The sequence below is a fragment of the Cucumis sativus genome, chromosome 3 (assembly GCF_000004075.3).
Source record: "Cucumis sativus cultivar 9930 chromosome 3, Cucumber_9930_V3, whole genome shotgun sequence".
NCBI lineage: Eukaryota > Viridiplantae > Streptophyta > Magnoliopsida > Cucurbitales > Cucurbitaceae > Cucumis > Cucumis sativus.
The window spans coordinates 11,322,948-11,337,716 of record NC_026657.2 but is presented as its reverse complement, the minus strand read 5'-3'; the positions used below and the strand labels follow the sequence as shown (position 1 = coordinate 11,337,716).

The window sequence follows — 14,769 nt, the reverse complement described above, 5'->3', positions numbered from 1 at the left end:
TTCACTATTATATCATAACATTTCTCAAAATATTCATCGATATGATACTTGGATGGTGCCTTCGAAAACAATCAGAATGATACATAGACAAATAATATTGCATTTCAATTAACAACTAGCAGAAGTCTTCAATTACACTCTATATTAGAAATAAGAGTAAAACATTTTATCTTCCAATGAGAAAAAACAATATCTTCCTAAACTTAACCGAAATCTAAAATTCCATAATTCTTCATCCAAACTTTCACATAATCAAAAAAATAGAATACCCATTTGAATTTAAATTTTTTATTATATATATTAGAGAATCATATAGAACAAAACAATCTATTGTGCTTTAAAAGCCGATTAATAATGTAAACGAGAAAAAGGATTTTATGAGAATAAATAATAAAGCGATAGTTTGATCAATAAAAAACTTTCTTCATGAGTAAGGAATCTAAAACATAAACACACCTCAATTTCACCGGAGACTCATCTCTTTTTCTTGAACGTCATCTGAATTTACATTTTATCCAGATTCCCATACTAAAATTGTAATTGCATGCAGCAAATACAAGAAATCGATATAATATATATAGATTTATATATATATATATATTTGACAAGAAATTACTGGCAGAAGAGAAGCAGAGAGGGGGAAGAAAATGGATTTCTTCTTGGGAAGAGAATTGATCAGAAAAAGTGTGTGTTTAATCAGGTAGAAGATGGAGGGATAGAAGAATCGATACCAGTAGAAGATGAAGAGGAGCTTGAAACCAAGTTGACTATGGCGCTCATGACTCGGATCTGCATCTCTAGAGCTGGAATATAATCGGTTACTTCATCTAGAATCACCGGCAGCGGTTGTTTCCGGCAGCCGGGAACTAGTCGGCCGAGAAGCCGGACTTTTCTCTGTACAGTTGGTAGTCCTTTTCCTCTCAACCGTAACACGCTAACACTCGGCTTCTTCGTACGGCTGTTTCCGATCACACGCGCTTTCTGTTTATTGTGTTTTCGAAACTTGAGCTTGAGACGGTTCGTTAAGATTGCTCTGCTCCACCTACTTCTTCCTTTCGCCGTCATGGCTAAAACAGTATCGGATGCCTCCCGCACCGCTCGGCCACGCCGAGGCGTTTCGTTTGGTGTTGGCTCAGGAGAACTGATCCTGACCTGACTCAAAGCGCGCAACAGCTTCGAAGAGTAAACTTGATGTTGAGCTTGTGATTTCCATTTGATTTGATCCTGATCTTGACGATCATCTTCTCTTGTCGCTTTCTTCTTCTTCTTCTTTCTTGAAGAATCACGCGATCGTTCAGAACTCGTCACAGGATTCAGAATCAGAGACGACGCCATTAGAAAACCACCACACACAACACACCAATTCAAATTCAAGATACTCTCACTCCCGTAACTACCAAAACCTTTTTACTAAATTATTCCACAACGAATCCCGTACGGACTGCCTTCTTCACCTCACAGATCAAATCCAATCCTCCTTAAAAAAGGAAAGAAAAAAAAAAAGGCACAAGAAACGTAAATTCATCAATTCAACAAAACAAATGAAGAAGAACACAAAGCAAAATCCCACTCCATCGAAAACAACAATTAATCAAACAAAACGAATCAAGGGAAACAAGAATAAACAAACAGAGCAGAAGAAGCAGTGGAATCAAAGCATCAAGAGAGTAAAACCGAAGAGAGAAAGCAGTAGAATAACCAAAAATCAATCAGAATGAAGCGCAAAAGGAACAGAAGAGCAATAGAAAAAGCGAAAATCCAATGAAAATGAATGATACCTGTGACGGCGAGAGAAGGGAGAAATGAAACGGAATTATAGAGAAGGGAACGGTGGCAGGGAGAGAGAGAGAGAGAGAGAGAGAGAGAGAAGGGAACGGAACGGAGTTTGTTGAGAGGAGGCGACTGTGAAATGAGGAGAGAAAGCGGGAAGGGAGAGAAGAGATGTTATAAAGAGAATTAAAAAGATAAGAGCAGAGTTTTGATTTTCATTTTCCTTACAATAATAATAACTAATAATTATCAATGTTATTAATGAATGGGTTTTCTTTTGTTTTTAAACATCAAAACTTGGAATTGACTTTTAGCGGTTTGGCTAATTGTGGGTGCCCAAGCTGACCGAGGTGAGCGGGCACACAGTAGTTGTGGTGGAAAAGTTTTTTAGGCACTAAGCCCGGGGTTGGGTTGCATGTGGCCTCATGCCCCACTCCCCTCTGCCACATCCCCCGCCCCCATCAAACTTCCACTTTACATACATACATACATACAATCTCTCTCTCTCTCTCTCTCTCTTTTTATTCATTCTCTTTTTTCACAACCAAAATTCTGCTTGTTCATACAAACTCTATATCTATTCAATTTTAGCTTTTAAATTTGTGTTGATTTAATTTTGTATTCTAAATAAATTATTTTTAAATATAATAAAATCAACTAAAATATTTATAAAAATTTAGTTTTTTCATCCACAATAAATCAAGATAGAATTTGATAGATAAAAAGAGTAGTTTACAGTGATTGTATTATTTTTATATATTTGTAAATATTAGAAGAAAAAGTTTACATCCACCAAGAACATTGAAATTTCTATTTGATTTTTTAAATTTTTTTAAAAGATGACTATAATGTATTAAATTTATCAAATAGACAGCCAAAATGTAAAAGTGAAAGTTTGGACACAAAATTAATAATTTAAAATTCATTGTAAACAAAATTAAAATATAAAAACTTATAAAAAACTAAATTGAAATTTCAAATACTGAAATAAGATCACATATTAAGAAACCATATATAAATGATTGAAACTGTAATCTAAACGGAGTTTAAAAGGCTCTATTTCATTCTCTCCTTTCAAACTTTCACAAACATTTTTATATATATTTTAGTTTTCTAAATTCAAATTTTATTTTGTTTTTAAATAAGATTTCTTGAATTATCTATTTTACAAACCTGTTTTAACATGAAATTTTTGTTAGAATTGACAAGAAAAAATCACTGATTAGAAAGTTGAAAGAGAATAATTTTAATACAAGTTAGTTAAAGAATTATATAAGTTAATTGAACAAACAAAATTCTAACATACTTCACAATCTATTAACAACTTAAATATAACTCAACTTGTCAAAATAAAATATCTTGCAAAAGTTATAGAATATAATACTAATCTCAAATCTTATTTGATTTCAAAAGAGAACAAAAAAAAAAAAGATCAAGCACAGTTTATAAAACTTGGTTATTAAAACCATTATATTATGCTTTTAATACTAAAGCACCATTTTTTTAACTAATGTGATAATTCCTATTAAATCAATTAGCACGAGTAGAAACATATTATACTTACAAAAATTGGCATTATACTCAATAAATAAGACATTCATTATTATTCTATAAGCCCCATGATTCAATACTTTACCTTAACAATCCTCTAACTAAAAGAAAGACTATCATCAAATATATTCAAATTAAGTATTTTTCCATTCAACACTATCGTAGATTTATAATTGTTCTACACCTAAAACAAACTCCTAGAGTATCCCATTCACATCTTCTGTACAATTACAAACTTTCAAGAAAAGAAAAAACAACAGAAATTCGTAAAGGCATGAATGCCCTTTAAAAAAGAAAAGAGATTAAAAGAAGGGGAAAAAAAGGCCTAAAAGAATGAGAATAATGTGAAGATTAAAAAAAAAAAGGTGAGTATTACATACCCTCATATATTTAAATGCATGTTTAAAGAAAATAAGTCGATGAAAGTTAAATGTTGGGTAATGTAACACTCAATAATTTGTCACAAATTAAAACTTGATTTCAATCACAAAATTTCACCCATGTGTAATAGAGGCTTAATCATTGAAGAAAAACATCTCTCTAGGCAACAATAAAGCCATGAAAAGTGGGATTTTTTGTAATTATTTAAAATTAATATTAAGGTACTTTTCAACTACATTATTGTAAAAAATAGTGTGGGACAATTTTACGCATTTAATAATTTCAACAATTAAAATAAGTTTAAAAACAGTTAAAATGAAGTGATATCATGTCAAATGGGTTAAACTAAGAGTTATTAAATGAAACGATTTCACAAATTTACTTTCTCCAAACACTTGCCAAATCAATATGCATTTACATTCGTTAAAGTGTCGTGAAATATGTTGTTAAACAATGACAACTGCACACAAATTTTCTTGAAAAATTAAAACACACGCTAAAACTTTTAAAAATAAAACATTGACATTTTTAAGTGTTTAAAAAATACTTTTAAAGTTTCATCTTGTTAATGAATCAAAGTAAAAATCTAAATCAATAATTCAACAAAAGATAAGTATATCACAGTTAATTGAATGAATTTTTAATACGAATTATTAGATTTTTCTTTATTATAAGCTATTTTACTCATTTCAATAATCTACTTTTTCCTAATACGTGCTAAATCAATCAATATTCGTTAGCGTCATGTCATACTATTGTTGAACGCTACATAATCACTCTTCAAAGTTCAAATATGCAACTAAAATTTTTAAGAATGAAAAAACTAAATATTCCGATTTTCACTTTTTTAAACGCTTAAAAAAGTATTAAACCCTTAAAAAGTCAAATGTCATACTCTAAATCAATAATTTAACCAAAGATAAATCTACCACATAATTAATCCAAACCGTGAGTCATCACCAAACTTAAGTTGTTCATAAATTTTTGTCTAGTCTAAGCTACTTGACTCTCTTTAATCTACTTTCACTGGCATGTGTTTAAATCAACCAATATTTGTCAAACAATCGTATCAAACCATTATCAAGCATCATGAATTACAAAAAATCACTTCTCAAAGTTCAAACACACAACTAAAACTTTTGAAAATAAAAGAAATTAAATACACGATTGAATAACTTTTTCAACGTGTAAAAAAGTGTTAAAATCATTGTCAAACAATGTCAAACGCATCCTACGCATAAACTAATAAACCTACCACACTTGATCCATAATTTCCAAATCTAGTTGTTCCTAAATTTTCTTTTTATCTAAGCTACTTTACTTGATCCAACAATTACCTTTCTCCTAGCATGTGCCAAATCAACCAATACTCATCAAACGATAATGTTAGGTCATTTGGTACACACAATGAACTAAACAAAACCATTCTTTAAAACTTAGACAAAGTAAAATAAGTAAATACCTAAATGAATGATTTTCAAAAGTTAAAAAAGTCATTCCAAACACATTTAAAAGTAAACCCAATCAATCAAAAGTGAAAATCTAAATCAATAATTGAACAAAACAAAAGGCAAATGGTACACATAGTTAATCTAAAATCTAAAATCTAGAGTCATCTCCAAAATCTAGCCATTCCTAATCTTTTTTTTTTTGTTTCCCTAAAAAGGACCTATGGGAGAGGCGTAGAGGGTAGGAGAGTGGGCGTGCCGGCAAGAGGTAGGGGAAAAGGAATCACCATTGGGGAATTTGGGTACCACTAATTGAACAAAACAATGCAAAGCAAAGCAAAGCAACCAAAAAGATAAGAAAATAAAATTATTTTTCCAACTATTTTAATTCCGTGCAATGATTATTGGTAGTGGAGGTGGTCATAAAATATATATAAATATATGTAAATATATAGATATAGATATATATAAATAAAATAAAATAATAATAAAGTAAAAGGGGGATGCATGTGCAATGTGGGTCGGTTTTTTTTTCTTCTTTTTTTATTTTTAAGGGGTGCTTGGTTTCGTATTTGTTGGTGTTTTGGAGTTTTCCTACTTTAAGAGATGTAGACAGGTATGCTCCACATTTCCTGCCACTACCACCTTTGTCCTCTTCCTCTTAACAGATTTCTTTATAGGGAAAAAAAAATTTCATGTTCGCTAACTGCCTTTTGCTTTGTTTACCAATATAATGTTCTAATTTTTAAAAGGAGAGAGCTAGAGGTCCAAGTCCAAGGCTTTTGTGTGTGCATTAGGTAGAATACAAAACAAACAGCTTGGCTTCCCACTATTTCTCCAATTTCAAATTTCACTTGTATTATGGTCAACTCACTAAATAATGAGAATTTGGATTGCCTCCTTATACGTTGGTTATATTTGTTGGGATCAAGAAACTTAGAAACAAAAAGTCTGGGCATAATAATGTTGGGTTGGGACGAATGAGTTGCTGCCTTCTGGTACTGCATAATATATTGGAATGAGTTCTTCAAGTGTTTGGATATAAAAGGCGGTTGTTTGATAATGTAGAAAGAAGAGATGTATTTATGTAATTTTGCATTATTCCTAAGGGTGAACTTGGTAGTGAAAAGTGTTTTTAAGAGGATTATTTGATAATCATTAGATTTTGTTTGTTTTTAGTTTTTAAAATTAAAGTTGTAATCACTCCTTAAACCTATGCATTATTTTGTTTTGGTATTCACTTTTTTGCAAAGCTTTATGAAACCTAGGTCAAGTTTTTTTATATAAAAAAAAATGATTTTAAAAATTTTTGTTTTTTTGTTTTTAAAATTTATTTGAATTCAAATATTTTTTAAATCAACATCCTGTTCGATAATCATTTGATTTTAAAAAATTAAGTTTATAAACACTATTTTTATCGGTAAGATTTCTATGTTTTATAATCTTTACATTTTTTTCTATGTTTTATAATCTTTATCTTTTAAAATGTCAAATTAAGATTTAAGAATTAAAGAAACAGTTATCAAAACTTTTTTTAAAAAATTTAATTTGCTAGTTTTTCAAACAAAAATGAAAACCACAATTAAAAAAAAGGGAGAAACAACCACAAATTTAAATAACAAAATCATTACAAATTTTTGTCATGTTTGGTCAGATTTTGAAATTAAAAAAAAACTTTTCTTTAGCCTTATTTTAAAAATACTTGAAAACGAAATTAGAAGTGCTAATTTGTGTGGACTAAAAGTTTTATGCCAAATGCCTCATAAGTGAGAAAGAAGAGAGCTTTTCAAATGATAATAAATAAAGGTGAAAAAGAAGTGAGTGAAAGTTTTGGGGGAATGGCAACCAGAAGCTAGAGGGCTAAAAGGTATATATATGTGTGTGTTCTAATCATTATGTTTTAGGCCAATTCTCAATTCCTAGAGTCTCCACAAAAATCATTTTTGCCATGTGTAATCACTTCACTTTTTTTCTTTCAAGGATAGCCATATGAGAAACCCATTAGATATAAAGCTGTTACATAATATAAATTATATTACCTTAAAAGACGAAGATCATGATGGTGAGCCAGAGAGACTGCCTCCCTTAGTTGAAACACTACAAAAGCCGCAGCTGAAAGACAAAATGAAATTCATTAATCAATTTGGACCATTCTATTTTTAGAATAATCAAATGTGAATCTAGGTAAAAGGCCTGATCTCTGTGGTGGTAATTCGCTAATGTCTTCAAACAATGATTCAATAGTTGTAAAGAAAAGAAACATTGGACTATCAATTGTATATCAGATACTAATTGAGAGCATCATAGATCTAAGAACTCAATTACCTCCTTCAGAGAATGGCATTGAGATAAAAAACTCCAATCACCAAAGATAAGTTAAAAATTTCAATCCTTGAAACATTATGTCATTAAATTAATAATACCCTTCTCCATAAGAAAATGTAAAGAAATCTCAGAAGTTGGCATGAAGTAATATCTATTAAATCAAACTCATGGACAAGGAAGATACTTAAAAAATAAACCCCATAAAATTTCACTCTCACAGTCTCATGTATAGTGACTTTGTGCTATGAATGACCATAAATTTCTCATGTCCAATGAAAACTGTAGTTAAAGGTAGGTACAACCTGATGACAATGTTCATTGAGTAACTTTTTTCAATCAGTTCAAGCAAAATCTAGAAGGAATAAATTATTGAAAATTCTTCAACCAACTAACCTAAATCATGTAAAGGAAGAAAAAAAAAATTGATTGATAGAATGAAAATTTTATCTATTCCAAAACAGTCAAACTCATGAGATGTACTTCCAACTAAAGGAAAGACTAAAACAAGTCGTTAGAGAACTTTCTACTAATCCTCACTTTAATCAATTATTTAAAATGCCACGAGATAGTTATGCAAAGAAAATATAGTTTCATATAGTCAAAGGACTAATTTTTCAACCACCATATTTCTTAATTGATAATTAGTGAAATAAGCCCAGCTATAGATACAGTCAACTTAGATTATCACAATAACAAGCGTAGAAAACTCAATGACCCAATAAATCCAATCAACTTTGTCCAAACCAAACCATTTGATTTGATTTAGGTAAAATTTGTTTTTGAATCAAATAATCGAACCTGTTCAGATATAGTATCTATGGATTCAATTAATTAAAGGAGAGAAGAAACCAATCAGAATTTACTAATTAACCAGTACCTCTTTTACTTGCCATGACTTGGCTATGTCTCCCTTAAATCATCTCTTTTAGATGTTCTTTCATTCTCTAATAATTGCTAAGATCTAGTTTGTCCAAAATTTATGAGTATTATTTTTCATAAATAATATATGATATAAAACTACTTGTAATTCAAACTATGGAGACATGCCAGTTAATTTAGAAGATACTATATTTTTTCCTTGCAAAATTTTAAACTAAATCATACTAACCAAAAAGTAAATGATTCTGTTGGGTGAAAGCTCATGTCATTCGCTTAATTAGAGGTCATTTTGAGTTGAACCCACCATGTCTCCAAATCTAGCCCAAGCAAAGCTACAAACATACCAAGCCACAGTAAACAAAGTTCATAAGTTTTGAGTCAAATTTATGAACATTTTTGGATCAATGAGAATTTCAAAAAGCTCTGCGATTTTGTTTAATGATTGGAACCACGAGCCCTTTTGAGATAAGAAAACTAAAGATTATCCATATATTAATTTTCACAGCTAACAACTATTTAAATGTATTCTATTCAATCTGGACCCTTATTGAAATGCAAAAGGAAACAAAGTAGTTCACTAGTTCATAAAAGTCTGCTTCTTCTGCACGCATTTCAGTACTACCTAGTCGGTGTATATATTTGATCAATTCATTTATGCAAAGTACAATGGACATCCAGCTTTCAAGGTGTTTACTTTACCATCCGTAACTTTTGTGGATTACACCCAATCATCCATCTTTAATGATAAAGTAAACCATTTCCCAACCTTTCCCAATTAAATATTACCATAATCCTATGGCCAATCAACTTGCTTAACGTCATCTAATTCACTATAGTGATTGAACAATCCGATATCAATTCAATCAACCTAAGTATTTCAGTCTAAGAAACATGGATGAGGTAGCGTGTATATATCCAATACTTGTCTCAGACTTGGACTCTCCAATACTAACTCGACAACACTTGTTAACACAATAACTATGTGTTATACACTAGTGGTATGAAACTAAATAGGTTTCAACATTGAACGTTTGATATGTACTAAACAAACACATAATATATAGGACCAAAACAATAAATTTTGAGAACAAAACAAATCAAATTGATTCTTCACCATATAAATGCAGACTTATTGACTTTGATTTTAATTTTCCTTCTAGTATAAAAATGATACAGATACTTTCAAAATGTGCATTCTAATAAATGTGTCCCTGTTATGTTCATCTCCATTTGAGGTTGAGTCTGTCCTCTTCATCCAAATTCATGTTTTTTAGATTATTTGATGGCTTAATAATACAGATTCAACATCAAATCAGTGTATACTGTTTCAAGAACCATCTTAAAGAAACACGAGCAAATCATCATGTTAAGAAAGTTCGACAAATCTAATCTACATGACTTTATTGTATTTGAGTTTTCTTAAAATTTGTTTAGTTCAACAAAACCCTTTATAAAAGATACTTTCTCTTGTGATAAAATTACACATGCATTTATCTTAAATTCAATTCATCATGCAACTCACTCTTATGATATTTTAATCTTCAACAATTTTTTTTTCAACTATTCCTTTGATTCAGTGAAGTTTTATGAAAAATATTTTTATATCAGTCAGCTAATCTCACTTTAAACTTTAAAAGTTTGTTAATGAATTGCTGAAAAAACTAATAGTTTCACTACTTTTTTATGCATTACTCTAATAAATAACTTGAACATCATAGCCAACTCCACCCAAGTAATCCAAGTTGGATTGAATCAAGTTCATCACCTAAGACCATTTGAATTTGACAAGTTTCTACCTTAGAGTGGTTCTAAAAGACTTCTTACTTTTTTTATTAATAAGATTTGAACTCTTAACTTCCTTTTTCAAGGATAAATATCTTAGCCCGTTAAACTTGGTAAAAGAAACCCTTCAACCTATCGTAACCTATAAATGACCTGTACATAAGCATCCATTAAGAAGTTAGAAGCAAATGCAATGCCTGGACTTTGGACCAATAAAACTGATGAACGTGTCACTCAGTAATCTTCTTGCATTTTCAGATGCCTTAAAATAAAAAAATAAAACGCCAGCACACTGCACTTTCTATCCTGATTCTTGCCTGTAAAGGTTTCCATTTTCTACTTTCCTTTTTTGTGCCAGAAGGCATCATTTTCATCGGTTAGTTACAATGTATGCAAATTTACCTGAGTTGGAAAGAATAATGTGCAAGTTGACTCCTGCTATGCTATCAATTCATTTGATACATAGCATCAGTTTGGAGACGGAAAAAAAAAGGGGAGAGAGAGAGATCCGCAAAAGGATTCCATCTGCCAATATTCAGATTCTTTTCATCACGCATCAGCATGTGATGCGCAACAAAACAATGCAGCTTGATGGGAAACATCTTATCGATATCTCTGTTACAGAAATAACATGCTATAAGAACAATTATAGCGTACCGTTGTCACAGTGCAGAAGTGTTCAAGGCTTTTCAAGCTCTCCATGGCGCCTGCATTCTACCATAACGTTTTCATTGCCTTCCCCTTAACAGGATAACTGCCGAGCCTCTTTACCTTTGGCAAAGTCACCAAATACAAAACTCAATTTTCCATTCAAACCCCAACAAAAATAAAATACATTTCTTGTAAAATGAAAACTAACGGACTAATTTAAAAACCTTATCACTGGAACTAGAAATTACTAACAGCTAGAAAACAACCATAGTTAATTAGGAAACTCAATCAAAGATATTTGAGACAAATTCATCCGATTCTTTAATATGTAAAACTTTAAATACATATTTTCTTCTTCCATTACAATCTTACCTTCCCAAAAAGCACAATCATTTGTACAACATTCTAACAAAATTTATTATTATTACTTTTAATAAATTGATGCATTATTTTACTAACTCAATAAATCTATTAATTGATAATCCGACAATTAGAATTAGGAAATATATTGGATAAGACACAAATGTCTTAAGTAGTTACTAGTTAGTCATCAAGTCAAGATAAGGAAATTTTCATCATAGAGATCAATTTCATGAGCTTACGAGTTCTACGATGCTCTAATTAGTATCCCACATGCCAATTCACCAACTTTCTGTGAAGTAACTAGCATTACAGTATAAAGATAAGCATGCAATACTGAAATAACAGAAATCAAGTGGCAATATAAATTCAGAGTTGCCTGCTAATTTTTCAAGAAGCATCATAATCTTGTGCATCATAAGCTATAAAACAGATAAGGGAGGAAAACAAATGATGGAAGTAACATTCTTCAACCAAGAAACTTCAGTTGATAGGAGATAAATGCTCTTGAAACATGTTATATCGTAAAAGCTAAGTCCATACAATATACAAAAACTCCATATATGGTGTCTTGACATATCCCTTACGGAGCTATGCGATCAAATCCATGAAGCTATAAGATATACCAAAAATCAATAAATGGTGCCTTGACATGTCTCTAACGGAGCTATGCAATCAAATTCATGAAGCTATTACTATAGACCTTACTATGGACAACAGTACATTGTAATCAAACTTGAAGGGACTAATTCACAGATTTTGTATCCATCGGTTCACAAGTATATAATTCACAATAATACGATTCAGATCACCGCAACAACTCAGGAACTTGCGGATGCAGGAAAGTAAAGACACGTGGAAACAAAATAAGAGAAATTTGAAATTTGGCTGATTTGGAGTCTAGAGAATAACAAGCACATCTTTGCATAACAGTTGGGAATCGGAAGAGGGTTCAACGCTAGACCTTCTAAACCCAATTTAAAAGGGAAATGATTTTCTTAGCAAAGATCCAATAAACATCAGATGACTTCACGCAATAAAAGTACGACAAACCTGAATTTACCATCAACACATCTAGAAGCTTCATATAATAGAAAATCCATATCAAACGGATTCATGACCTGAGAACGATTTGCCTGAGAAAATCTACCACTACAGGAGCCCATGTTGAGTCCATTAAACATCAAATAAACGACAATTCGTTGGAATACGAACAGCACGTCCTTTGATCACCAGAGGTAGAGACAAAACAAACAGAGAGCAAAGCTGGAAACCATAAATTTCAAAGTATCAAGTCCTGGAACAGGATAATTTATGACGTCACTAGCAATTCGAATATCTATCCAATCAAACAGTACACTCCAATAGCTTTTATCGATTTTACACTGATTCAACGATGGCTTTAAAATAAATTCATGAAACTGAAGGATCAATCAACTCTTACCTAGCTAGGTAACCATGAAATCGATGGTTTATTGAGATGAATTTGACAAAATAGACTAATCCTAACCAACAATTTTTCATGGCTATTCGAGACAGAATAAATAATTAACTACAACGATTTGCTCACATACCAGATAGAGACTGCAAGAAAAATCGACCAAGATGGAGAATGTACCAATTTATTCAGCTTCCAGTCGAAATATCATCCAACTTCCTCAGTTTGATTGGCATCAAATCTATGACAATAAAAGTGAAAAATGTGAAACACCACTGATTCTTGTAAAACACAAACAACTTGTCATCAGAAACTGAATAAAATGCAGCAGTTTATTCATGAAACGGAAGGATCAATCAACTCTTTCCTACCTGACATGAAATTGAAAGTTTATTGAGATAAATTTGACAAACTAGACTAATCCTAACCAAAAATCACTCATAGCTACTCGAGACAAAACAAATAACTACAACGATTTACTCGTTCAGCTTCTATTCAAAATGTCATCCAACTCCCTCACCTTGATTGGCAGCAAATCTATGAAAATAACAGGAAATTACCACGGATTCTGGTAAAGCATCAACCAACTTGAAATCAGAAACTGAATAAAATGCATTAGTTTTCTCTAATTAAACATAATCGGCAGTAAATGAGAGATTCGATAAGAATGCGAAATAAAGCGAAGCCGATTACCGAAGAAATGTATTGTAACGAATGCAAGTGCCGTCGACAAGCTTTGGAGATAGTGACTCATTGGCAATCGTTTCTCCAGGACGTTCTCTACAGTTTTTCCTTCCCATTTTGCATTTCACCCTTTGGCGGGAGGATATCAGTTTTTTTCCCTCACACTAAATATATATATTCCCATTCAAACCTAACCAAATAAATTAAAATATAATATTTATAAGATTGAACAAAATTTTAGTTATGATCACTCATTATACTGATTGCTATCAATCCATATAAACCTTGATTATATTTTCTTAATACTTTCATCAATTTTTTTTATTACAATCATTTTTCTTTATCTTAAATTTTAATTTTACAAGAACGTGGATGAAAAAAATACAAAACTTACCTTATACTCATACTCGTCGGGGAGGATTTATTAAGGAATCGGGCACGTGTTCCCCTCACATTTTGAAGTGTCTACCTATATATTAAAAATAATGCTTTGTTTTAACTCTTGATGCATTGATTGATTGTGCCCTGTTATAACCAAAAAGGAAAAAAAACCCAACTTATTTTTTTCTCAATCTTTTCATTCATCTTCATCAGTTTGATTGCTTTCAAGTGAGTGGATCAATAAAACTCGACAATCTAACTCAACTCATATATTTAAATGTTGGGTTGGGAATATATTCTGGTTGCAACCCAACCAACTCGAAAATATAGGTTGGGTTGGTAATGTCTCACCTCTAATATTCTATATATCTCAACGCACAAGCCCACTAACGTAAAGTAAGCTCGAGTCCATCACAACCCACCAGCCTTACATTTTTGTGTTTATATTTTCCGTTGCTTAGTTTATAAAAAATTGTAACATTTTTGTAGTATCTCTACTTCTTTTGTTCTTCATAATTTGACACGTTATCAAATGAAATATTAATTTGTTTTTTAGACTTTACGTTATAGTTAAGTACTATTATATCAAGGTAACGTTAAAAAAAATGTTCATATGAAAGTAGCATTATTAGAATTTCTCACTTGGTCATCGAGTGGCATGTGTTTCTTTACATAAAAATTTAGGTTTGAATAGTAAAAATTTTGATCCCAATTTATACAACTTCTCGTAACCTTGACAAAATAAATTTTAAAAATGTCCAAAAAAGTTCAAATACACTTAGTAAATACACATTTGATACATTGCTGATATACACTTGATGTACCTCATACACAAAAAAAAAAAACGACATATCTATAAAATGAAAGAATCGCATTATTTATTATTATTAGTTGAACTTAGTTTATATTTAGTGTAGTGTGAGGTCTTACAACTAATACTTTTGATCTTAGTGTTGGATATTTATTGTGAAAGAAAGTGGAATTTTGGTGAATTTTAAAATATAACAAATTTGATTTAATTTTGTAAATTAAATTCATGAGTTAGAAACTTCAAATTCGCTAATTGAAAGTTAAATTTGTTGTTTGAATAAGCTATGTTTGACTTTTAGTTAAATAACA

General features: G+C 30.9%; 1 protein-coding gene across 2 annotated transcripts; it reads right to left on the bottom strand.

The window, feature by feature from the left end:
• Positions 1-352: 352 nt before the first annotated feature.
• LOC105434845 (transcription factor bHLH147-like) lies at positions 353-10,905 on the bottom strand. Of its 2 annotated transcripts, XM_031883130.1 has the most exons (4): positions 10,794-10,905; positions 8,584-8,686; positions 7,190-7,262; positions 353-1,477 (listed from the first exon to the last, which is right to left on the bottom strand). In XM_031883130.1, exon 4 carries the CDS (start codon positions 1,333-1,335, stop codon positions 697-699), a length of 639 nt encoding a protein of 212 aa, XP_031738990.1. In that variant the 5' UTR covers positions 1,336-1,477; positions 7,190-7,262; positions 8,584-8,686; positions 10,794-10,905; the 3' UTR covers positions 353-696. The 2 variants fall into 2 exon arrangements, with proteins under 2 accessions (XP_031738990.1, XP_004134249.1); XM_004134201.3 differs by lacking the exons at positions 7,190-7,262; positions 8,584-8,686; positions 10,794-10,905 and adding an exon at positions 1,779-1,971.
• Positions 10,906-14,769: the final 3,864 nt, after the last annotated feature.